Raw genomic sequence first — 27,917 nt, 5'->3', positions numbered from 1 at the left:
ACCAAAGATATTTAGAGAAAGTGGCTCTTTGGCTGGGCTTACTCACATTCTCTTAAGATGAATTCTGTCTATTTTACAGGTGATGTCCTAGTACTTCAAAAATGTTGCTCAGGTTGCTATCATTAGAAGTTGTATTTCTGCAGTATGTCAACAGACAAGAGTTACAAAGATTTATAAGGAAAATACAAAACAACCCTCCCCTCAAATAAAATATTTAAAAGCTAACTCATTTGACAAATTAATACATGTAGGAGTCATCCTCTGTAAGCATGATTCTAAGTCCTCCAGAGAAGGATCAAAACTTCAGAGACATAAAGCATGTTTACATTTTGAAAAAACAGTTGTACAATTGACAGAGCAGTCAGGTATTCTTATTGCATACAGTATTTTAGCATAATAATTATGACTGACAGCATTATGTTAAGGTTAAACTCCCCTTGTTACAATTAGGAACAGATGGACATAAGTCTGCAAAAGGCTACTGTCACTCACAATTTTAATTCGGAGGACACCTTTATAAAGTGTTTTCCCGAGCTTTGCATATTAAAGAAAACATACAGTTGGGGAACATAAATACATTTAACATACAAAAAAGACAGTAACTATTAGCATCATGGCTGCAGAAATGTTATACATAAATGTTAAAGTTTTTACCTTTAGAAAGCGCTTTTTAATTTTGACTTTATAGGATGATAGGTTTATAGCACTGACAAAAATCAAAACTTTGATCTCTTTCAGGTTAGGGAACAGTTCCAGTGACTCAAATAATCTTACTTTTTAAATGCATAAGTGTATGTCATATACACAATAACACTCATTTAGTTAAGACAAGTAGATTTAGGCCAGGTTTTAAGTAGGAGAACAGTCAAAATGGTAGGTTCTTTTCATCCAAATGATACTAATTAAAAACAAATACCATACATTTCATTGACCATTTTTATATTTAGAAGGTTTAGGTCTAATATATTTTGGGTAAAAGAGAGCATTAGCTGATCATTTCAAATGTACTAAACTCACACATTTTAACTCTGTAAACATTTGCACAAAATTTAGACAGTTTTTAGAAATACAGCTACATACTTTTAGTCACAGACATATAGGGCACTAAATGTATTAGAATAACCTAAAATAAGATTTGTTTATTTAACCAGTTATAAGATGGTCATCTAAAAGGTTTTGAATTATATAGATATTTAAATGAATTCTGATTGAGTTAAGGCTCAGTTTCCTAAGTAGTCAAAACCTGAGAAAATCTGCAGAAAATACAAATATTTTCATAAATTAAAATTTTTCCTTTAAGACAGTTTCTTTCAAATGTTACTAAGAGCAGAATAATATTGTTAAGAAAGCCTCATAGTTACAGACATAGAGATCTAAATGCTAGTTCTATATCAGTACATTAAATTTTGACCTTAGAAAATCCTTTAGATTATCTTTTTATCATAGCCAATTTAATCACAAACCTCTTGTAAGCTCCATTTTTCACAGTCTTCTTAAGACCTACTTATACACTTTTGCAACTTTTTTTAGCTTTGGGGGTTTTGTTCTATTCTCCTTTTTTCCATTTTGGAACAATCTGTTAGAACAAAGTTTACTTTAAAATTTCCTTCCTCATCCAAAAGCATTTTCTTTACCCTTTAACATGTTTCTCCAAAAAATATTTTCAGATCTTCCTTACATTTCTTTCTTATTTGCTAATTTTTTCCCTTTTAATTTGCATTGAAATAACTTTTACAGTTTTCAAAATTTAAACAAAATTATTTATTTTGCCAGTCAAATAACATACTCTTAGTGGAGACCCAGGAGGAAAGCAATTTTTAATTGTTTCTCTATACAAAAACAATTTACAAAAACATATTTGCTAATAGATCCATATATTGTAAGAGTTGAATGAAAATTATGTTTATGACAGAATGAAACAGATAATTCTTTGTTCAAATAAACAAAATTTAACATCCCTTTTGCAAACACCCATTTAGGTAGCCACAGTGGCCATCTAAGTGTAAAATGACAACTTCTTTGCTTTCTTTTAGTTCAAAGAGTGAGAGCTCACTCCTGAATGCCTACATTTTAGTTAAACCTTGTTGAAGCCTAGATAGGAATCTTGGATAACTGGTTTCCTTAAAAGTGGCAGCAAAAGGGAGGGAGAGGTTAAACAGCTGCAAGTAACTGGTCAGTTGTTTTCTGGAATTAGAATTATGCTCCTGCCTGATGCTTAATGCTTACTAGATTAATAAAATGACTCAAACAACAATCCTATTAGCATACAGTGTGCTCTCAGTTAAACATTTTAGCTGTAGGTTGTTACAGTTTTCCGGTTCTCCAGCAGGGTGGGAGATAACAAGAGAGGACCCAGGATTTTTCATTCTTATGGAAGTCATAGTAGATCTCTTTAATCTTCCATGTTTGGGGGTTTTTTTTCCCCTTATAGGTCACCAAAGATTTTTCCAAAGAACTTTCAGATAGAATAGATAAACATATTAAACATGACACACAAACACAAAATAAACACAGAACAACAACAAAATTGGGGAATTTCCTTTTTCCTTTTGTTTATGCCACAGAGGCCTAAGGCAGTGGAACCAAGAAGCTCTCCAAAACTAATGAGCACTGGTAATATGGTCTCATCCTGAGAAACTGCGATTTGGTGAAGTAGGTAAGACATATCCAATAGGTCTGGATCCTACAGGAGGGACGTGAAGGTCTGAATATAAGAGGCCTTGGGCCACTTGGGGAAATTACATCAGAAAAGGTTCAATTAGAGGACAATATCATAATTGAAGGTACTATTCAGAGGATAGACCTCCTGATTTGAAAAAGCAACCCAGGGATGACTCAGAAGGAAGAGAGTTGGTCTGACCCATGTGTGTATGTGGTGGAAGGAGTTGGCTTTGACATTGGAAATCAAGTCTTGACTGGGTGTCCCAGCAGGAGAGAAGGACCCAAGACATATGCAAGGTGCCAAGGTACAACTTTTGACAAGGACATTCCACCTAGTCAGAAAGGCCACCAATGATAAGTGCAATACCCAGAATTGAGAAGACTCTTATAATGACAAAGCAGTAGGTGCACAAACGAGGGACTGTGGAAGGTAGGGGGTGGTGGAGACTCACTGCTGGCAAGAGATTGTCATCTAAGGTTCTTCCAAAGATCAAAAAAAATAACAATTTTCAAGGAAGATCAGAGGGATTTGAAAGTAAAAGTAAAGATGGAGGGAAAGAGTCATCCATGATTACACAGATTTGCCCAGGATGAGTTGCTGTTGCCTGTTGTGCATTAGAAGTATATATTAGAACTAGAGACTTGAAAAAGAAAGTACACACAGACTTTTCACCTATTCCCTTTGCCCTTAAACTTTTTGAGTCTCACCAGAGAGGAGCTCAGACACAACACCCACATGTTCTTATATAGGCCACAAAAATTTCATGGATTTTGATGATGCTGGTTGGTAAAAGAATTGACTTGAGATAAGGGAATAGAAGAAAAGTTGTATTAGTACACCACGAAGGGAAGTAGTGGGCAGTTGACCAATATGGGAATGTCACTGCTGCTGCCTCTATATGGTATTGGGGCAGGCTTCTATGAAGTTACATGACATTTTGCTTATTGGTTTTTTTTTTTCCTCAGATCATTGTTTGGATCCAATTGAACACTTCCCACATGGGAACACATTTCTGTGAGGTAGGCCCTTATTTTCTCATTCAGCCTAGCTATTGTTATTTTATTCTCTCTACCATCCCCTTAAGGGTGAACTTTCTCCACATTGAATAGCTGACAAAGATTCTGAAGACTGTCTCTTTGCTCTATTAACTCTCTTTAAGCTCATGAAATCCTACTTTGGGCATGGAATTTTAAAGATGGATTGAAATTCTTCTCATTGATGGCAGTGTTCCCAGTGAGAGGTAGAGTTTATTTTTCCACCTTTTGACTCCTAGCTGTCTTTAACCAATTGCCTATGGTAGAAGCTAACCAGGCCTAATAAAAGGATTGGTGTGTTTAACTTGGATCTTTACAGCCCTCAGCTACCATGCTAGATATCTGACTACCTAGCAGAAAAGCCTAGTTGTGAGGGTTCTGAAAACACAGTTAGACCTTCTGAATTCAGACATGCTGACATCATTGCCAAGGTGTCAGGAACTAAGGGAAATTTCCATTGTTGATCCACTGGAACTCAGCTACCAACAGAAGTTGAAGTCATAGACCAATTGTTTAAATTCCTAACTTACCAAATCATAATATATAAAGTGATTGTTATTTTAAGGAACCAGGTGTTTTTTCTTGGAAGGGAGTTTATTAGCATATAATAATTGTACAGAGGGATAGATTGCGATATTTACATATGTGCTTACAATATACCTTAGATTTACCCTCTCCATCATTCTCTTTCTTCCCCCTTCCCCCCTTCTTTGAACAATTTCAACAAGTTTCATTCTTTTATTTCATATATGAATACAAAGTATATCCATCATATTCACCCTCATTCACCCTTTTCTTTTGCCCTCCCCCTATATCACTGGTACCCACTTCTGGAAGAGTTCTGTTTTACCCTCCTGTCCTCCATTTTATTTCTTAAAGTGTAAATTGATAGTCCAAGGGAATTCCCTCTTGGCATTTCAGACATGTATGTATGGTGCTTTAAACACATTAACTTCCCCATTAATTACTCTTTCTTTATCACCATGCTTCCTTACTATTCAACAGCTTACAGTGAATTATATTATATTTATATATAGATGAGATGTTTAAATATTTTTAATTCTCTAACATTTTCTTTCCCTCTCCCACCTCTGTAGTCCCCTCAGACAGACCAACTAATATAATCCTGTTCTCTCTGTCACTGTACATACATATATATGATCCTATATGTATTATGTATACATTTAACTTACAGGTTTAGTTTCCACAGATAAGGGAAAACATGCAAACTTTGACTTTTTGAGTCTAACTTACTTTGCTTAAAATGATGTTCTTCAGTTCCATTCATTTGCCTGCAAACAACGTAATTTCATTATGGCTGAATAAAAAAATATGTATAGATATGATATATATCACATTTTCTTAATCCACTCATCAGTTGAAGACACCACATCTTGAAATAGTTTCTTATGCAGAAAGTAATAATCAGAAAAGGACTCAATGCTGATTTTTTTCCTCTTGCTTAGATAAAAGTAAAGGATCATTGTATTTAAAGTCAGTGTTAGACTACACTTGGGCTATGAGGGTGGATTCATTTTCTTCTGTGGGTTTCTCAAGCTTTAAAGCTGAGAGAAAATTGGATTTCTCAAGCATTTTTCTACTTTAGCATCTAGTAAGGAATAGTCTTTTCTTCAGAGAGGATCTTCATATAGCTGTGCAGAAATACCATCCCATTTCCCTACTTCCAAAACACATTTAAAGGACAACACAGGAAAAGTATTCCCAATTAAAATAAAGAAGAGGGAGAAGGATTCATTTGTGAAGCTCAGACAAGTACATTCTTACTAGGTTGCAGACAAAAATAAAGAAAAAATGTTCAAAACTTGTCTTTCTTCCTACTCACTATGCTTCCATACCTCAAAAGCAAAAAGCAGAGGTTTAACAAGGGTAGAAACAATGTAGGCAAAAAACAGTGATGCTTGAAAAGCTGTTGCACAGGGAGGAGGAGGGGAATGATAAGAAAAACTAAGCAAAAGAGCAGCTGTATGGATGAATTGGTTTCTTTGAGGATGGCCCTGATACTATTTACTCTATCTTTTCTTTTTTTCAGTGCCAATTACTTTTTAACCCATCCTTAAGAAATGTTATATAAATTCTTTCCCAAATCAGGAAAATGCTCAACTTTGACATTTTTTTCTACACATAAAATAGTCTTTCTATCTTCAATGTTTTAATATGCATTCTGTTCACATTTGAGAAAGAATTCAGGGAACAGAAAAGACAGGGGTTTTAGAAGTGGGCAATTAGCATCTATTAAATTACAGTCCCTTTTTGAAGAGAATTTACACATAGCTATGGAAAAGGATCTTCCCACATTTCTGAGTAGATGAGGAAATTTACAATACAGCATAATTTGAAGGATAAGTAGGGATCCATGGAACCATCCTATAGACCAAGTTTCCTCCCAAAAATGAAAGGAGTGAAAGGAGGGAGTTTAGAGTTTAGTACCCATCTGTCTTACAGCAGGGCACGGCTGACACTGAGCTTGGCCTGGCACAGAGCAAAGTGCGTGGGTGCAGCAGGAACAATGAGAAAAAGCAGAGTCAGGGCTCAACTGCTCTGGCCAATAAAGGACAATGAGGGCAAAAAATTACATGGATTCTGATGAAGCTAGAACGTGGGCAGTAGGAAGCATATAGAAGATCAGAATTTGAAAAAAAGTCAGAGGCCAGACTTAGCTATTTGGTTTTATTTGTTTTGTTTTCAGATGGAGACCTGCTGTGTTGCTCAGATTGCTCTCAAATTTGTAGGTGCAAATGATCCTCCCACCTCAGTCATGACCATCATGCCCAGCTCAGTTTTCTCTTATTTTTCAGTGTTTTGGGTTATCACTGTGCTCTTGATGTGAAACTTATCTATAGGACAGCAGAAGCAACAGTCTGAACTTCATAATGAACTTTGACCTTTTTGTAGTGTTCTGGAGGGTGATATTTGAGATGAGTTCCAGAAGATGGCAGCCTGAACCCTGTCAATACTCCTCACAGCCGTGGCCCAAGGACTTCCTTGGGTTTATCGCAAGAGTCAAGATTCCTTTCATTTTCTTCTTCCTCCTCACTGCAGTATCTTTAGTCACTTATTATTTTAGTATATTCCTCAGATCAAGTATGTAGGTGACATAGTCACAAAATGTTAGTCCTAGACTAGCCACAAATAACTGAATGCAGCTTTTGCTGGGAATAGGTTTTTTGGGTTTAGGAACAGTGCTATCTCATTGACTTTATGTACTAATTTACGACCTTCTATTTTGTAGATTTGTGATTGAAATATTTGCTAAAAGTATGATTTTGTCGCTGTTACTATTTAATTTATAACTTGAATGCTTTATTTTTGCACTTGGAGTAAGAATATTACTAGCCAACCCCCTTATTTTAATTTCAGTAATTTTATGAACCGAGCCATTTTTTATCTGAAACTCTGAGCTCTTCTGAAAATTGAAAACTAGATAATTTTTAACTGATTTCCCCTGCCTCATTTGTTCTTCATCCCTATCCATGAGTTTACCTTCTATGTTCTTGGGTTCATAAATCAAGTTCCTTATATATATTTCCTTATAAAATACATTTTTTCTCTCTTTTCTGATCTTCCAAATATCCAATTTTTTTTCCTACTTGTTTTCCCTTTATTGTTTTGCTGGGTGAGAGTACATTGCAGCATTTACACAGGTTCTTACAATGTATCAAATATATAATACTTGAATTCACCCCCTCCATTGCTCTCTTTCATCGACCTCCCCAGATTCCTAGAATGGTATCAGCAGGTATCATTTTTTGCATTTTTTGCATTTACATACACGCGTATACATTATTTGTACCATATTTAAAAATAACCATTTTTTTTGTTTTACTACAACAATGACCTCCTTTAAACTTCAATCCCCAATAGGTATTTTTAATGTGAAAATCAAGTTGTTTTAGGTACACAGGCTTTTTTTATGCTGTAATTTAATCTGCCTTAAGCTCTTTTTCATATACTTGTTTGTGTAAGATTTCCTCTCTGTGTCCTAGAACCCAGAAAACTCATTTCTTCAAAAGTTGTCAGTTATTTGTATCCAGTGGGCTCACTGAATCACATTTGATGCTCCCTTACACAATTCTAGAATCTCTTTCCTTATGGGAGTCACATTGTTGTACTTAGCAATGGCTAACCCTGGAGTGCCTGAAATTCTTGCTATTGGTAGTGTTTCAGTGTCCTGAAAGTTGCTGGAATCTTTCTCTTTGGGGCCCTGGGAATCATTCTCAGTGCTCCCAGCTCTCTAGTGTCCTCACCCTTAGGTTCAGAGCTTTCCTGGCCCCAGGACACCAAAACCCAGACTAAGCATGAGTATCCCATGATTCCCTGGCTCTAAGATTATCTCCCTAAAATGACACAGATGGACAAATCAGTCTCCTTTCATGGCTGCTAGTGAAGCAGTTAGGGCCCAGTCTCCAACCACCACTTTCACCCTCAGGAGAGCTCTAGGCCTGGCCTTGAGCCTCTCCCCCAGGAATTTCTTGATTCTCTTTGCACAAAGAATTGATCACAGTGTTGTTCTTTCCTTCTGGAATGTGGCAGAGCTTGAAGCTTCTCAGAAGGCTCCTGGGCTCTGCCTGCTGGCTGGGCCCCAGCAGCTGCTCTACTTGCTTCAGTAGTTGGAGCAGAGCTTAGAGGAGGGGTTTGAAGGATACTGGTCAGGCAGCTCTGGGATTCCAGCTCAAGACAAGGAAGGAGGCCTGCCAAGTGGGAAACAAATGGTCTATGTCAGGAGTATTAAAAATATAAATGTTATTTCAAGAAAACAAAGGTATAGAAGTCAAGAACTTAAAGTAGCAAATAATCCAGAGCTGGGAGGGGCAGGAGTGGTTAGTATAGCAAAGGCTAATGATGAGGTCACTGTAGGGCTCAGAAGGAAAAAGTACTGTGACTTGAGAGTCATAGGAAAGCTTTGGAGAAAGAGTTGTGCCCTCATGGTTAATGATGACTTGTAAACCAGAGGTAAAATGCTTAGGACCTGAATTCTGCAAGGGAAGTCTTTGGATTAGATCGTAGTAGGAGGAGCTCAGGCTCCTGAATGAACTTGTTCTCTTATTCAAAGTAATTAATGTCAAAGAGGTAATATGATAAATATACATATGTAATTGTATGTACATATGTGTTGATATGCAAATTAATATGTAAATATATATATTAATACATCAATGTGTATAAAATGTTATTAAAATGTAATATAAATGCTTATATTACTATATAATATGGATTACATATATATATGATAATAAAATGTGCATTTCACCTTTTGAGACCCAGATGTTTCGATAATTTAATATTGAGTTCATACAATTTTAAAGGATCAAGTGTTTCTTTTTTTTTTTTTTTTTTTCTTTTTTCCTAGGGCTAACCTATAACCATGATCCTCCCAATCTTAGCCTCCCATGTAGTTTGGGATTATAAATGCACACCACTGTGCCCCAGCTACTGGTTGAAATGAGATCTTGCTAACATTTTGCTGAAGTTAACCTCAAACTACCATGCCTCTGCTTTCAACCTACTAACTAGCTAGGGTTATAGACATGAGCCACTGGCACCTGGCTGGTTTAACCAGATTTTCCCTAGGATTATCAGGATTCTCATTTTCTATATAATCCCATCAATGGTGACATTATAAGATACTGAAAGAACTCCCCAAATGTCTTTTAGTAAGTCAATATGCCAACTGTACCTCTGAAAATTGAAAAATATACCCTGTAATATAACTTTTTTTTTTCATTTTTCTTTTATTATTCATATGTGCATACAAGGCTTGGTTCATTTCTCCCCCCTGCCCCCACCCCCTCCCTTACCACCCACTCCGCCCCCTTCCTCTCCCCCCCCCCAATACCCAGCAGAAACTATTTTGCCCTTATTTCTAATTTTGTTGTAGAGAGAGTATAAGCAATAATAGGAAGGAACAAGGGTTTTTGCTGGTTGAGATAAGGATAGCTATACAGGGAGTTGACTCACATTGATTTCCTGTGCGTGGGTGTTACCTTCTAGGTTAATTCTTTTTGATCATGTGGTAAAGGCTGCTTTCTCACTCTTGACACTTTCAATTAAATTGTATATTACCTGAAAGTAAAATCTGTGTTTTATTCCCACTGTAATCCCTAGTACTTACATCAGTTTAAAAGCAGCTTTTTGCAGTATATGAGGGAATCATTTTAGGTAAAAAGTCAGTAGAAGAGGTTCCTCAGAAGGGCTACAGGTGATGTAGCATGAAACAAAAAAAGAACAAATATTCTGCTTTGGTTGAAAACATGGATATAATAACCAAGACTAATAATAATTTATTATATGCCCAGTAATGTTCTAAGAGCTTTATGTGTATCAACTTGGCTAATCTTCACCACAGCCATGGGATTTTACACCATTGCTACCCCATTTACCAGACAGGGTCTGGTCTAAGACCACACAGTTATGCGTGGCAGAGATGAGATTCAAACATGGCTCTCTGACTCCATACCTGGGCCCTGAACCTTGTTGACTACTACTGCTTCTAGCTGAGATGCTGATATGTTTATCTGAGAAATGAATGTTTGGCAAGGATAAAGCGTTACAGAAAATATGATGGAAACCCAACATTGATTTTTCCATGTAGAAATAAATGATTGTCAAAAGCTAATAGCTTGAATAGTCATCACATTTTCTTTTATGTATTTTTAAATGAAATCTTCAACATACTGAGGCTTAATGCTGTTTTGAGTAGTCAATGAGTATTAAGTGCTACTCAAGTGCTTCACTTATTTGAAAAAAACTCTTAGAAATTCATTCAGAGATGAAGTCCTTTGAAAGAGAACATTTCCAAAATACCCCCAAATTTCATGTATTGTAAATAATGATAGTAATTAGATTGGGCAAATAGATTAAAAACATAAATTGCACATTTTTTTCACAGTACTGGATATGTAACTCAGGGTCTCATGCCTGGTAGGCAAGCTCTCTACCACTTTAGTGATGCCCAGACCATAATATTTTTTTGATATACAGCCTAACTTTTGTTCAGACTGGTTTCAAATTCACAATCCTCCTTCCTCTGCCACCTGTAATTGGGACTACAGGTGTGTAGTCTAATGCTGGGCTGGAAAGTGCTTTAGATAGCATTTTTAAAATTATAAAACTATGTCTATTACAAGAGATACTTAGAAACTGCTTTTGCTAAGCAGCACTGACTCTTCACTTAAGCCCACAAATTAACTAAAAGCAGGAGAAAAGCCTAATATCCCTACCTTCCTTTTGCATGTATCTCCTTTGCCTTAAAATTTGGGGTTGAACGACCTAATGATGAGAGGGGAGAGAACTGATGCCAGAGAGAGCAACTACACTATGGAAAGCCTATCAGATGTCTAACGGGCTATTGAACATTCTGTGCTGTCCTGAAACTATTGGAACATGCATTTTAAATGGGAAAGTTTTATGGTATGGAAATTACATCTCAATAAAGCTGTTATCAAAAAAAAAATTAAAAGCAAAGTTTAAACAATGAAAAAGAAAAAACTTTAGGTAAAACTTTGGCACTTAGACATGTTAATTACCCTCAATTCAGTAGAAGATTCATTCCCTCTAGCTGTAAAATCATAAAATAATCCATTATTCAGACTCATAGCAAATACTTGTTGAAAAGTCATCATTTTAATATTTTATTCCACATTTTTGCTTAATTCATTCATATGTGCTTTTTATGTACAACTCCAAGGAATAGTAAGGAAGCATGCTATAAAAAGAAAAATGATTCAGCACTTATAGACTCTAGCACTAGGCAGGTCGCTTCATAGTTCATGTAATTTCAGCTTACAATAACCCTATTATGTTCATTTTACAAAAGAGGGGATTGAGTCTAAGAGAGGCTGAGGGACTTTACCTAAATCTAAGGTGATCATTGGTAGTGGATGTGGGATGTTCCCTCATTTGACTCTTTCAGATGATTCTCTTTGTACTATATATATTGTCTTTTATTTACACAGCATGGTTAAGGTTTCCAAATTCATTAGCACACAAGATTTTGGACGTTATATCTTATTATCCCTATCTAATAATTCGAAACTAATAAAGAGGAGATTGAAATATGTCAGATTCTATATTTTGATCAAAATCATAAAGTCAATTAGCCATAAGGTAAAGGCTTAAAACCATATCTTCTGTCTCCCTGTGATCTTCTTGTCACATGGTGTCATTTTTTCTATAAAACAAAATTACAAAACCTATAATTGCACATAATTTGGCACCCAGTAAATCATTTCCTAATTTCAGTGTTCTCTCTCAGGATATTAAAGAAGGCTTTTGGTATGCGAGTTATTCTAGTTTTTTTTTTTTTTTTATCAACCTCCTAATTGTTATTATACTGCTTACACACTTCTTGTTACACTACCTGATAAAATTTGCTTTGGAGATTATAAAATAGATTTTCCTTCATATTAATTATTGTATGTCAGTCAAGATATTTGGGCTTTATGTTTTGGGCAATAGGACATCACAACAAAGATTATGGGCAAGACATGTTGAGACCTGGCTTGCATTTTTCAAAGGACTGAGACTGGAGTTTAGAGAACAGCTGGAGGGAAAATATTCTTCAGACATTGACATAATAATAGAAAGTATTTCAACCATGTAGAGAAAGCATGAAGCAAAAGTAAAGGTGAAAAGGTTGAGAAAGATTTCAGAGATACTTAAAAAGTGACTGCATACAGAAAACTAGCTATGTTATCATTTTGTTTTATAGAAAAAAGGAAATAAATAATAAATTGAGTTTGGGACATTCAGGGAGGCTTGCTAGGTAAAAAAGAATGGTTGATTAAAAACTAGTATTTAGAAGAGGGTAACTCTGGATTTCTTCTCTAAGGCATTTAGTTAGGTTGGCTTTATTTCTGCTCTTATGAATATTTTGATGCAAAAGACTAAAATTAGCTAGGATGAATTAACATATAGGTATAATAAAATCACTTATAGAAGAAAAAATTCAACTAAAAGTTTTCTCAACTAACAGTAATCAAGATTTCATTTCACATACAAAGATCATTATATAAACTAAAACCTGCTGAAAAAAATCCCTTATCCCAGAAGAGCAAAAGAGCATTTGCTATGAAATCTGGCCTTATTTTTTTCTCCTGACTTTATTAGGTAATCAATTAATTGCTTTGAAGGGTCTTCATTTGTGAGTTGAAATAAAAATACTATTAATATCATAAAAGATTTAATGATATAATTCATACAAAGCAGTAGAAGTCTTAGTATATAAGACATCCTAGAACATTAACAACTATTATTAATTCATTTGCTTTTCAGATGTTGAAATATATAAGAAAATCTTTTTAAAATATGGCTATTACATAAATATTTGTAGTAATTAAGTTTGCTAGGACATAAGTATCTTAAGGAATTACAAGTATATTGTTTGCATCAAAAAATTAGTACACAAACCAAATCATTATTAGGTATATTGATATTAAGTTATACATTACATTCTCAAAAATTGATACTGAATCTGTCTTTAGAAAGAGTTCTTGATATTCTTTTTAGAATTGGAGAACTCAAAATATCAAGTTTACAAAATGCTTATACAAATTAATAAAATGTTAAAAGAATAATGAAAGAATATCAGATCATTATAAAAGGGAAAATTATTTATACAAAAGGCATAACCAAATAATATGCATTCATTTAAAACAAACAAATGAACCCACAAACTTTCAAACTGGATTATCAGTTACATCAAATTTGGAGGAAACAAATCCATAACCTTGCTAAACTTTAGTCAAACTCAGCAAATATGGAACAAGTAAGGAATTTACCTTTGACAGACTGAAATGACAATTTTGATTTAGGTATCTACATAGGTGCAGATGGAGCTCTCAAAAGACGTTTTTGTTGTTGTCTTTGGTAATAAAATTGCAACCAGAACATACTTTTCTCCTTGTGATTTATACTGATAAAATCCCAAAGTCTATACTGAAACAGTTATTGAAATAGTCCCATACATGTATAACTTTGTGACAAAATGCATCCTTTTTCTCCAATCACAAAATTTACAATTTAAGAAACCAAGTCATTTTCTTGATATTGAGAATTTGCCTTAGATCATAGTTTTACATTTCTTCTTAGCATTGCCCCAGAAAAGTAATTTGAATAAAAAGCCTCTTGACAAAATATATCCTTTTTAAAAGATGTTACTTTAATACACAAGAAAAGGAAGACCCCTGGGAAAACTGTATAAAGGAGTTAGGATTTCTAACTGCTAGGCTGAAAAACAGAATATCAGAAAGTCTTTAGTTTCCTTTATACTGACGATTAAAGCCTTTATTTTAACCTTTATTGTAAGTAGAGTGCATTAATCCTTAAGCTGATTTTAAACAATTAATATTAGCCTTCTTCAATCTTATTCCCATTTCCCTGAAAAGCATTAGATGGTTTCTATTTATTCAGCATAATGGATTGGCGTTTAATTTTAAACAGAACTATACAAGCTTGTCTCTATTTATGTGAGATATAATGTCATGCTCATCTACATACATAATGTTATGACACAGAGAAATCCTGGCTGCAAAATAACAGTCTTTAGCAATGCCAGTTAGAAGTAACTGATAAAAGAAAGAATTGAATAAACCATTTTATAAAACAAATTATTGTGCTTCCTAGAACAAGCAAAGCAAAGCAGTGTGTATAAGATCTCATTCTCCTAAAATCATAATTAGAATCATAATTAGATGCTCCACAATATCTGTAACGAATATTAGGCCTTTTTTAGAAAACAGTGGACAGTCTACTCATTTGCAGTACTCCACAGGCAAAGGCAAAAAACAACACAACTACACATACTGACTTTTGGAGTATACGCTCGGTGACTTCTTTTCCATGTGAAAGCTCTTTTGAGTTGTGTGATGAGATGGTACTGAGTATCTGTAGCTGCTGCTCTTTTCAGTGAAATAGAAAACACAAAAGAATAGTGCTCCTCCAGCAATCAGGACCAGCGCTGTGGTCCAGCCTATGTAGAGGGCTTCTCCAAGCTCGCGTTTCTGGGCAACATTCACTATTGGGTTGTAGAAATCTCTGATGATGGAATTGGCAACCCAACTGATAGGGATAAGCACCATTATGCCTGTGATGATAAAGATGATTCCAGCCGTCAGCAGGATGCGAATCTTTACACTCTCATTGTCGCCTGTGCACCTGGTACACTTCATGCCAAGGACAGCCGTCATAAAAGCCAAGAATGAGAGAACAGAAGCAGTACACATCAATCCTCTGGATGCCTGTATGTCTGGAGAAAGAGCCAGCAGAGAATCATAGACTTTGCACTGTATCCTGATGTTAGCATGCCTCATGCAATTCATCCACAGTCCTTCCCAGAGGTTTTCAAAGACCACAATGTTGCTTTCGATGAAGGCAGACACTCTCCACTGAGGCATGATGGTGACAGCCACTGTGCCCACCATGCCAACACCACCCAGCACCAGTCCAGCAATTTGCAGAGCATAGGTGGCCATTGTCCTCTGAAATTTGAAGCCGGGAGGTAGGGTGCTCTGTCCCTCAGGAGAGAGCAGTTTTCCTTTCCTGTAGTAATGAACTCAGAAGCCAGTGGCTTTTTTTTTTTTTTCTTTTACTAGCAAGAGCTGCTTTGCTGTTTCTCAGTAGATCAAATCCAGTGTTGGCTGGTGAGGCCCTCTGCCCCCCATTGACTCCAACAGGTAAACTTGCAGATCAGGTGTGACAACTTTCTTGGCCAATAAGCAGGGGGGGAGGTGTAACTCAGGTGTGTCTAAACTAGAGAGATACTTGGAATGGCTGGACTTACACATAAACATTCTTTGTACTTCTCATTTTTCCAAGAAGACAGCAGTGTGTTTACCTATAAGCAATGAGTCAATCCCTTAAACATGAAAGGGGTACCTTGTACAGGTAATTCTGACTCTCCACTCTAAGTAAGAGCTGCTGAGACTAAGTTATAAAGTAAAATATCTTCCTATGAAGTCCTCAAGAACTGTTAAAATGCCAAAGTGAAAGGAGAGTAAGGGATTAAAGATTGCTCATACCTGGGGAACCACATTCTTTGGGACACATGTGATACAAAGGGTTGATTGAATTTGCCTACAACTTCAAAGCAAGCTTCACTGGAGACAAATCAGTGACTAGATCATGACAAAGGAGACAATAATGCCAACATAATTAATGTAATTTAATACATGAGGTTGTCCTCATATATATATGGCACCTATATATAGATATATGATTTTCTTTTAACCCAGGAAAACTTGCTGGTATTTTTCTGATAATCTTGATTTATTAAAAAAATGTTTTTAAATGCAAGCAACAACAACGACAAAAGCCAGATGATTTTCAGATGTAGCATTCACTACAGTGCTTAAAGTATTTTACCGTTAGATAACCTGGTAGATTATTTTCTGGCTGTGTCCTTACTGCTTTGTCTTCCTAGGCTAATGGAACTAGAATGCGGCAGATTGTACAAGAGTACTAGGTCTATGCAAATGCTTGTGTTTCTAAAGAGAATACTTAAAGGACAGGCAACTATGTTGATTAAATTAATTATATTTAGGTTTCAAATTTGTCTTTCTTACTTATAATACCATGTCTTTAGGAGGCCATAGATCCCCTAAATGCAAAGGAATTTGAACTATTTCCTCAAAATAATAGTGATGACAACAGTGGTACTAAAATGAGCATCCTCATTGATTGGGGGCACTAGAAATTTTCTTCTGGAGACCACCTTGATCTCTATCTCCTGTCTTTCCAGACTTCAAGCTATCTTTTCATCTTAATAACAAAAATCATCTTTTCTTTAAAAATTTACTTCCTCTCTCCTTCCTTGCTCTATCTTAAATCCACATATGGGAAAAATATTTTCTTCTCACTTATTACATCTTGAAAGTTTAATGGTTCAAAAAATCTGATAGGTTTATGGAGATTATTGAAACAAAACTGCAAATGATAGAGAGGGAAAGATGGAAATTTCAAAGTAACTACTAAACTGTCTTCTAAAAAAAACAGGAAAGGATAGTAACCCAACTTGCTATTATTTTATTACATGGGATATTTTGAAAATAAGAAATAACTTAAATATTTGATATTTACAAAAATGTTATCATCTGTTGATAACTGTTGATCTGTTAATAAGTAAACTGCTGGTGTTCCTTATTCTTATATAGAAAATGTCTAGCATATTCTTAATCAGGTTTGTGTCAGTTATAGATTTGTGTAGAGAGGGAAACACATACATGTTATCTTAGGACAGTAATATGCAATCCACAAGAGTTGAATTTGAAACAGTAGAGATTTTAAATCTTTAATTGTCAATCAAAGAAAATGGAATGCCTGACATAATTGGAAAGTGAAAATGGATGATATAATTGGTTAAGATAATTATAGGCTAATATACATCCTTTAAAAATGTAAGGACATGTATTATCCCATCAAAATTTATTTTCTAAATTCCTTTGTGATATATTTCCTGAGAGCTCCCTCTAAAAAATGTAGAACATCCACATCAAATGAAGGAAACTTGAAGCAGAAGCAGGTATCCATGTATCTGAATGTCTTGGCCTTTGTTGGATCTGCCTCCCAGGTGTGCACTAATGTAAACTCCTGGCCTGGTACACAATCCAACATCTCTTCCCTTAAGCATTGAACTCTACTAAGAATTTAATTCATGCAAAATTATTTTCCTCATTTCAAAAATATCAAGTACTTTGCTACTAGAATGTCACTAATCAAAAGATTAGGATCTGTATGAAAAATTAAACCTAGGTTTACTTAGAATAATTAATTATTCTAATTATTAATTGCTGTAATAGGACCTAGCCAGTTCATCCAGGTTAAGTCAGACAATGATTCAGTAACCCATGATATTTTGAAATAACCATACCCTAAAGGACAGAAAAAATGAAAAAGACGAGACAGATACAGTAATACCAAGTTTGCTGGAGACTAAAAGACCTAAATTCAGAGATTTAAAAACTCAAGTTCATGTTTACCTATTGTCTGTCCTACAAAGATGATTAACTTGGCTGCAAAATTCAGGGAGTAGTAGCGATTAGATGCTTAGAAAATCAATAATGTTTTTACAGTTCTTTAATACTGCAGAGCCACACACAAAAATGACTCTATCACTCTAACTTCCACTTCGATTAAGAACCCAAATACTGTCAAGAATATAAGACAGAAAAGGCCTGTTCATTTGGACCCTCTGTGCTTCCTGCCTCAGGGTCTTTTGTCTATATAATCAGAAGCTCCATTTAAGTTTAGTAATTAAACTTACTACATTTAATCTAGCTCTGATAACTACACAACACATGCAAATGCTTCCCCTTCATAAATGATAACAAACAAGGTCACTATCAGACTTTCCTTGTTTTCCTCATCCTCATTTATAATACTATCTTTAACCTACTTCAACCCTTCAGTTTGGTTCTTATTCATTCCTTGACTATTTGAAATGATTGTTGTTTCTGCCTATAAAGCACTTTATAATTTCTATTGCTTTCTTATTTGTTTTTGTACTTTTCTGTTGTATTGAGTTTTCAACCTGTATTTTTTTTTAATTATTGCTTCTGCTAATTAACTGTACTTGTCTGACCATCATGCCCTGAGAGAGCAAGTGAACATGTCAATAGATGTCTTTGTTTTTTGTTCCTAAGATAATATTGTGCATTGTTTCATGGTGTCTTGAACCATCACCCTGTTTGTCCTCCATGGCCAGCTGCTGTTCATGTTCCTATTCTCAAAGTGTTCATAGGTAGTCTTCCGTTTTTTTGTCTCTTTTCTGTGATCTGTTCTCAATTATTCTGCTTTAAAATGAGCTCCATATAGGAAAGAGAATCTTAGCCTAGTACCATGGTCTGGCTAGTATCTTAGCCAGTTTAGGCTGCTTTGACAGAATTCCATAGATTGGTTGATTCAAACAGCAGAAATGTGTTTTTCACTTTTCTGGAGCCTGGGAAATCCAAGATTCCATTGCTAGCAGGGATAAATTCTGTTCAGAGCCCTCTTGCTAATTTACAGAAGGCTGTCTTTCTGCTGTGTCTTCACATGGCAAAAGAGAGTGAATTCTATTCTCTGTCTCTTCTTTTAAGGACACAAATACCTTCACAGACTCTCAACTCTCATGGCCTCGTGAAAACTTTATCTCTCCGAAGCTGTACCTCCAAATGCCATTATGTTGTGTGTTATGGTTTCAACCCAGGAATTTTGGGTATACGCAAACATGCAGTCCATAATGTCTAGTTACTGAAAAATCTAAGCAGTTAAATCTACTCTTATTGCCCTAGGAGTTCACCCATACTAACGAAGACTAAACAAACCTCTTGTTTTATTTCTCCAGGCTAAAAAAAGTTTTTAACATAAATAAAAAATAGATGATGGGATAATGGTTATTAAAAAATTTTACCTTTTTTCTTATATTTATTGTACTTTAAAAATAAAAGTATGAGAAGTTGATAAATACTGACTGGTATATTATGGGAGACTTGTGTTATATTGGATATATCCAATAAATCTAGGGAAATAATGGGAGGAAATATTGCTTCAAGTTTGTTTTTTAAAAACACTAAATTAGTGAGAACTTTGTAGGTATAGAATTTATGTGAAACACCTTAACCACAGTGATTTGGAAAAGTTTTTCCAAGGAAGTGGGATTTGCTGTTCATAAAATTATTTATAGAGTATTTAATGTTCCATATACCATACATTTCTTATATTTTTCTGCCTTATTTTTAAAATATCCTTAGAAGGCAGGAGGTATTGGCTTCCTTCTACAGTTGAATAAATTTAAACTGGAGAAAAGCTGTGCTTTTTTTTTAATGAGCTTTTTTGCTGGATTTACAGAAGTGAAATATGAAACCTGTGTTGCCTGCTGTCTCAACAGGGCTCAAGTGGTACAGTGCTTGCTCACCAAGTGCAAGGCCCTGAGAACGCAGGTATTATGCAAAAACAAAGCAAAACAAAAGAAACACATTACCCAGCTACAATAATCAACACAAGGTAGCATTGTCATAAGCACAGACAGATAATTGGACTAGAACTCAGGATCCAGAAATCAACCCTCACATCAACCCCCAGTACCCCCCCCCAAAAAAAAAAAAAGAAAGAAATCAGAGATGGGGAACTTTTTATTTTGATACATATGGTCATAGCTACTGAGGAAGTAAATTGTGTTCAACATTTTTTCCTTGACTAGCATATTGTTGTAAACAATTTGCATGGTTAAGATTTGTAATTTTCTAAAATACCTAATTCACTGAAATTTGAAATATATTTCTTTAGATGACCCATTCAAATAAATTTAAGCTGGGGAAATCTTACAGATCACAGTGTAATTATTCCTTATTTACAATTTAAGAGTCTGATTCTGAAGTTACACAGACATCCTTTCTTTTTCAACCTCCCTTTTTTCTCCCCACTGTTAGGAAAAACGCCGCTATCAAAGAAAGCTCACAAGAAAAGTCTCACGTCCATAGAGCAAAGTTTAATGGCAGACCCAAACTGCCAGGCTGGCTGGGAAAAAGATGGTGCAGCCCCGAGCCTGGGAGAGCAGTGGCTTTTATAGAAGGGGGAGGGTAAGGAAGTTAGTACAGGTGCAGTAATCTCTGGTAGGGGTGGGGCTGTTTTAGAGCACGGGAATTTGTTTAAGGGCACGGCTGCCATTTTGGCTGATTCACAAAATGGCGACATTGTTCTATCATCCACAACTCCATTGGGTTTTTTGGTTTGTTTTATTTTGTTTTTGCAGTAATAGGGTTTGAACTCAGGGCTTCAGATTTACAGGAAAGCATTCTACCACTTGAGCCATACATCCATTCCTTTTTGCTTTAGGTTATTTTCCAGACAAGGTGTTGTTCTTTGTCTTGAACCTCCTGCCTATGCCTTCTGCAGAGCTGGGATTCTAGATGCATGCCAGAACACCCAGCTTGTTTGTTGAGATGAGCTTTTGCTAGCTTCTTGCCTGGGCTGCACCTACTGATCTTTGCCTCCCAAGCAGTGGAATTACAGATATGAGCCACCATGCCTGCCCCTGTTCTTCCCTTTTGATAGTTTTTATTTTGGTTTTAATAAAAAGCAATTTTATTTTCTCACATTTATGAAATCAACCAGTTTTAAATCAAGGCAGTGGTTTCAAAGGTTCTGGGGAAGAGTCTTTTCATGTCTCTTCCAGTTTACAATAGCTCAAGGTTCCCTTTGCTTGTGGTAGCAAAATTGCAGTCTCTATTTTGTCCGCACACGGTCTTCTCTTTGGGCCTTTGGGTAATTTGTCCATTTATTTTATCTTATTTATTCTTTATTGTTATAATGGAGGTACAATGTGGCATTTACAGACGTTCTCACAATATATCAAATGTATCATAATTGAACTGACCCCCTCCATCATTCTCCTTTATCTCCAGGTTTCATTTTTACACTTACATACATGTGTACACGGTATTTGCACCATATTCATCCTCCCAAACCCTTTCCCCACATCCTAACTCCTCTCACTGGTACCAACCCCCCAAACAGGAGACCTGTTCTGTCCTTCTGTTCTCCAATTTTGTAAAAGAAAAAAACCATGTTTTTGTTTTTTTAAGATGGCTGTACATAGCTATACAGGGAGTTTCCTTGTGATGTTTCCATGTGTATATGTATTATAACCCAAACTGGTTCGTCTCCTCTATTATACTCCAGGGCATGATACCTAATGAACTGACTACAACTGAACATGTATTTGGCTAAAATAAGCACTATACAAATTCAGTGCAATGAAGTGAACATTTTTATGTATCAGTGCTCTCAGCATAGAGAGAACTTTACCTTTTACAGGGATTTAGTGAGCAACAAAGGCATGATTCCATGTCATGTTTACATTTATTAGTAGAATTATTCTTTTCAGTAGAATTATTCTTTTCAATAACTTAAAATTGTTCTTTCTGCCTCTGACCAAAGATCAAAATAAAAACATTTTTACATTGCATAAAGACGGATCCCACATTTTTCTTTGGACTTGCTCGAATAACAAATTTATAAAAATCTTCTAATCTCATATAATATTCCTACTCCTGAAATATAAAAGAGGCTGTGCAGCCTTGAATGAGGAGAACGAAGTTTCTGTGACAGAAATTTCTTGCCAGACTGAAACATTAATTGGGAGAGGAAGTGGTAGCATTAGATAATGAGGAAGACCAAAACAGAGTACTTCTCATAATTTTATTTTGTTTCCACAACAATTCACGGTAAGTTTAATTCATGTTAATTAGAAAAAGTCTGTAAGATAATACTTTCAATATGATTGTGGTTTAGAATAATATATTTTAAGAAGCATTGCTTGATATTATGCTAATTCAAAAAAACCACTTAATAATTATTAAATTATATTATAAATAGAATTAATAAATATCATCATAATTAATTGCTTATGTTTTGAGCTTCCCAACCATCTTATTTAAACAGTAATAGTATTATGTCAGATTTACTGAGGAATATTGTGAAGTTTAATAGCTGGCCCATGATCTTACAGCTAATAGGTAGAAAGGTCAATGCTGGAACTAAAGTCTATCTTCACCTGAGGCCAAGTTCTTGACCCACTATGTGCAGTAAGTCACACTAACTCTAAACTAAGGAATCACTTATATCACTTTACTGTCTTATCTTTTGTAATACATAACGTTTGGTGGTGCAGAAAAATTGCCTGAAATAATACTCTGCATCTTGTGAATTTTCATCAGCATTTTGAGTAAGATGTAGAATAAGAAGGTGTCTCCATTACCTGTAGCAAAAAGCTATTGTTTAATATGAGAAATCAATACAAATATTACTGAAAGAAAAGGCCATACATGAAAACCACATACACACACACTTACACACAAGTCCTTTTGAGCAAACAATGAATATGGGAGCATAAGAAATGACTTTCCCTTGTCAAGTTGAAGTTAACAGGACAGGGAAAAGTAATTAACCAGGCAAATAGAGCTAAGTCATGTAACTGATTAATTTACAAAACAATTAACTTTCCACTTAAAATTCAAATTAAGATTCTGTCTGCCTTAGGCTACCAATGTTTGCAGATTTTAATAGGGTTAGACATTAAGTATCTTACTTAAAACCAACTTCAGAACACACTGGGTAAAACTATCATTGGAACAAGCAGTGCATGACATTCTTGCTTTCACTTATCAAAATAAAGTACAATATTACTTGTTGAATTGATGGATATATTTTCAATGATAATATGAGGAAAAAGAAAAGTCATACAAATAATCATCTCAAATACTGATAGAGATTTTGCTCTTATAAAAATTTCAGGAAAATGTCCCATAAGATGTCTTCTGAACACTTCCATTCATTCATCAAGTATGTATATATTGGGTCTTGTGATAGTGTCTGAGGGCCAAGAAATATAAGACACGGTCTTTGATTTTTATAATTTTACATATACGGGGCACTGAGGGGACTAACAAGGGGAAGAAGTAGATGAATTATCTCTGTCCTATTAAACCAAGTCATTAAAAGCAACAATAATAATAATAACAATACAATCAACTCATGGTAACATAGCTTTAAAGATATTGGATTTATTTTTTCAAGCATGATAAACAATAGCTGTTTCCCTAGTCCTTCAGGTATATGAGGACCTGCCAAAACAGCACTGTGTGTTTTCCTGTCTTCCAGAGTTATTGCAATTCTCCAGACACCACTCTCCTCAAGGACAGAAGCCTTGCTCTACCTTTACCTTACCAGTGTTCAACAGCACTCCTAGATGAGTAAGCAACTGCATGCTGAAAAAATTCAGTGTCATGGATTTGTTGTTGATCTACTCAGTAGGTCTTGTTTTACTTGTGGTAAAACACTGCATCAAAGAAACAAAGCATTGTTTTCACCTTGAAAGAGAACACCATTAACTGCACAGAAAGATGAAAACATCTTATCTGATACCATGGGGTTTGGAGCCTTTTAAACGAAATCAAACAAGTCATGAATAGCACTAGTAGGAGCCAAAGCACATTCAGCAGAGAGAAGCCAGTTGTCTCTAGTATTCACTCCACTTCCTGGTTGATTCAAATCATTTCTGGTTGTCTTATCTCTTCTCTGATCTATAACCCTTAATCCTTATATCTTTTTTAGGACTCCTGATACCGGGACCTGTGTGAGTGTGATTTTCTGATTGATTTCTGAAACTCTCTTATAGTTTCAACTGGATTTCTAGTCTCTCACACAGGCCAATATTTCCTCATTTCTGTGTCTCTAAACTGGTTGGGCCTGCCTTGCAAGGCCTCCTTACAGGTCAATAACTTTGAACAGAGAAAGATGCTTGGATTGATTTTGCACATAGCAACAGGATGGACTATTAGACCTGAAATAGGTCTGAATGATCAACTATTGGACACTTCTTTTTCTAGATAAGGAGCCCCAAACTCCAGGAGGCAATGGAAATCTTCTTTGTTCTATTTGGCCTCACATAAAAGTACTTGCATAAAACCTAGCATCAGGAAGCTCCAACATTTGTCTATTATCATACAGACAGTGCTGGAACCTCTGAACCTGAGTTCTTGACATTCCTTTGGTAACTATGACATGGTAGCCAAGGAAACTATCTTTTGTTTATTTCTGCTTTTTCATTAATTAGTATTGTTTTCCCCAATTGAATTTAAATGCTTTGGGAAAAATTACTCAGTCTTCTTCACTAGTTTGTTTTCAGGTACAAGCATATTACCTGGCTCATTGACAAGAACTCAACAAATATTTGACAAGTAAATGAATAAATAAATGGGTATAATATTTAAGAAAAGAACTCTTAGCATGCAGGATATTTTAAATCCACTCTATATGCAAATTATGTAACTTTTTCAGTCCTTTTTGGTGAAACCTAAGCAGAGAAATTTTACAATAACAGTCAGCTTTGGCTCTAATAGTCCCATCACAACACATTTAGCTATACCCTCTTGAGAAATAAAAATAATGTCCTAGGGGATCATAGATTCTGCTGCATTATTGTTCAAGTTTCCTAAGTATACCCTGTAAAACAACTTCTATTATTTATTTTTATCTCTTCTCTCTGTTCTAGTGAGCAAATCTCCATTTTCATAATGTCTAGTATTTTAGAATAATATCCCTCCAATTTTCATGTCAAATATGGGTGGACTAGGAGTCTAGACTAATATTTTTTCCATTTCATTCATTGATTTTTATTTTATTTTATTTTGTATTTCTTTTTTTTTTTTTTATTGTTGTGCTGGGTGGGAGTACATTGTGGCATTTACAAAAGTTCAGGGGTTTAATGAACTCAGGGCCTCATGGTTGCTAGGTAATTCACTTCACTTGAGCCGCTCCACCAGCCCCTTTTTGTGTTGGGTAATTTCAAGATAGGGTCTCGTGAGCTCTTTGCCCGGGCTGGCATTGAACCACAATTCTCCTGATCTCTGCTTCCTGAGTAGCTAGGATTATAAGTGTAAGCCACCGGCGCCTGACTAGGCTACTAATTTTTAAGTAGGATATTTATGCCAGGAAATTAACTGTGATCAATTGTCTCTTTCATGTTAACAGAAATAAAGATAAAAGTTACAGTAATAGGTATGTAAGAAACACATTATTTTATATGTATATATATATATATATATATATATATATATATTATATCTTGGAAAGACATTATGTATATATTTCATGCACTTTCTCAATAAAGTAAGATTTGTTTTCCTGCTACTTTTCAGCAGCTGTTTGATGTCTCAGGTAACCTTTGTCTTCGTTTTTCATCTTTAAACTGGAAGTCGTAGTTAGGATGTTGCCGGGAATGGGGTTTCATTCAGAAGCACTAAACTACTAAAATAGCAGTTTCAACTGCATCCAACTACTTTTTTCAATTTGTCTTGAGTGATTTTCTCTTATCTTAGAAAGAAAAAGCCAAAAACTTCCACAATAAGTGAATAGTAGTTACATCACACCTATTATCAGTGGCTTAGTTGTGAGTGAATGGGGCAAGTGTAAGGGTAAAATGTGAATCTGAGTTTATTTGAACATAATTAGAAATGTGCATGGGTTAACCATTTATACCCATCTTTCTGTTACCTTTCAATCAAATTTTGTTTCAAATTTCATGCTGTCTTGAACAAATTTTAGAATCAGCAAAAAAGTAAAAGGTACAAAAGTATGTTTTCATCATATCAAAATCTTGATAAGGACTATCCTCTGGGGTGATAACTCAGAAATGCATACGTGTATACGGGAAGATGTTGCAAGGTGTGTTGTCATGAAGGAATGACTTTCAGATTTTGCTTTGTATACATCTACATTGGTTGAATCCTCCATGTAAACAAAAGTACAATTTTGCATATAACATCTTTCTAAATTCAAATATAGTTACTACTTGTTTGAGATATAAATTCTATTTCAATAACATTTATTAATTCTCTATCACCTAACAGAAACATTACATGTACTATTGTAATTGATTTAGGTTATTTTCAATTTGAAGATGGAAAATTCCCTTTATCACAGAATTTCCATTTAAAAAAATGTCCATGGGGCAAGTTTCACAAAGGAAGGGAAATCTCTTCATAAAACAACTTACAGCTGATTCTGAAGTTAAAATGAGGAACATTCAAAACAGAATGAACCAGAATAACAGGCAGCAGAATATTTGAATTTTAACACCATCAAACTCTGCTCTCATAGAGTAGTACCTTTCTTTACACTTAAATATACTTATGCATCTATGGTTTTCTTGTGGTCTATGACCACATTTGATCATTCTTGACTTTGGGTTTGAAACTTCAGTTACAATGAGCAGACACTGGTCATTATTGGAAATGTAAAATCAATCAATAAGTTCAATTCTGGAAAACTCAAGTTCGTTTTTCATCTAAAGAGCTTTTTTGCTATAATGCTTCCCGTAATTAACAGCTTATCTATGTCATTTTAAGCCTTTCATTTGTTTGTTATTTCATTAAATCATCAAGTTTGATTATCTAGTGACTACAGGACAGGCACTGTTCAAAGCACTGTGGAAGAACTCATGGGGAATGCACAGTCTTTGCCTCCAGGACATTACAGGCTAATTACAGGAAAGTACTAGCTGGGTGTATGAATACCCCTTAGGACTGTACTCTCAGTTGATTATAAAATCACAGGGTATCCCAAACACAAATGCCTGCTGGGACCAATGAGGGAGGAGAAAATAAAAGATTGGTACTAGTGACAATAGTGACTTACCTAATGGAGCAAAGGTTCCCCAAATCTAGCTGACTTTGACTCCAGGGGAGTAGACTCCAGGATTACTAGATCATTACATTCTTAAAAACAAGTCAGAAACTAGGAGTTTTAAATGAAACTCTCTCATTTTTAATGTAGCTAGCAGTGTGATTGTAGAATTATGTAGATTTGGTTCAAGGTTGGCCAGTTTCTAACCACATGTATAACCCAGTGACCTCTGGGTATCAACATACATCAAAAACTTCCTTACCTGACTGGCTGTTGAACCCACCCATGCTTCAGTTTCCCCATCAACACCAAAAGAGCAGAACCTGCTCACTGCCTCCTTGAAATGTTTTTTATAGAATTAATGGCCCTGGAAAGGGTTTAGATCTCCTTGGATAAAGGAACTATACAAATAAACATTGTAATTACTAATATTGTGCTTCACTCTGAAGAGCTGCCCTTGTTGTCCAAAACCATGGCAGTTCAGTTCATCGTGTTGCACAGTGAAGAAGAAAGTAGTTAGAGCTAGTTAATATCAATTTATAGGATTTTCCTTTAATTAACACACCTGCAATCTTTTTATTTGTAAACCACCTAGAACCATTTGAAAGACTTCCACACACAAAGCACATCTAAAAGATTATTTTAAAAGATAACCTTGATTTATATACTAGCTGCTCATGTAATTTTTATGGGAGCTTGAGGTGCAGTTAAAGAGGAGAAAAGAAGACTGGTTGGTATGTGCTCAAGTTCTCTTATAGAACACAGTATCGCACTTTTTGCCTGGTGGAGAGATGACAGTGAATGAGTACCCCTCTCCTGATGTTTCTACTGTTCAATAACCCCAAGAATAAGGAAGTGGAAATACCAAAACTGGAATTTTCCCGAACAGAAATTCTGTTTTGATAACATCTTTGGTGAGATAAAACCTATGTTTACCTGGGTCAGTGCACTACATACTTCTCTTGTTTCCCTGGTTCTACTGGTCCTTAGGAAACAAGCCAATACCACATGTTGGTCAGGATAGTAGCTTCAGATGCACTCTG

At 35.3% G+C, this 27,917-nt stretch overlaps 1 protein-coding gene and 1 long non-coding RNA gene across 2 annotated transcripts; both read right to left on the bottom strand.

Annotated features, from left to right (window-relative positions):
* Positions 1-3,400: 3,400 nt before the first annotated feature.
* Positions 3,401-27,698, bottom strand: LOC141423209 (uncharacterized). The gene is made up of 3 exons (XR_012447880.1): positions 26,887-27,698; positions 9,673-9,777; positions 3,401-8,405 (listed from the first exon to the last, which is right to left on the bottom strand). It is a non-coding gene; the product is annotated as an uncharacterized lncRNA (long non-coding RNA).
* Positions 11,316-15,368, bottom strand: Cldn8 (claudin 8). Its single transcript, XM_074072840.1, has one exon. The coding sequence runs from the start codon at positions 15,183-15,185 to the stop codon at positions 14,508-14,510; it is 678 nt and encodes a 225-aa protein (XP_073928941.1). The 5' UTR covers positions 15,186-15,368; the 3' UTR covers positions 11,316-14,507.
* Positions 27,699-27,917: the final 219 nt, after the last annotated feature.

The sequence above is a fragment of the Castor canadensis genome, chromosome 5, assembly GCF_047511655.1.
Source record: "Castor canadensis chromosome 5, mCasCan1.hap1v2, whole genome shotgun sequence".
NCBI lineage: Eukaryota > Metazoa > Chordata > Mammalia > Rodentia > Castoridae > Castor > Castor canadensis.
Note: the sequence above shows the minus strand (reverse complement) of the source record. Positions and strands in the feature narration are given on the sequence as shown.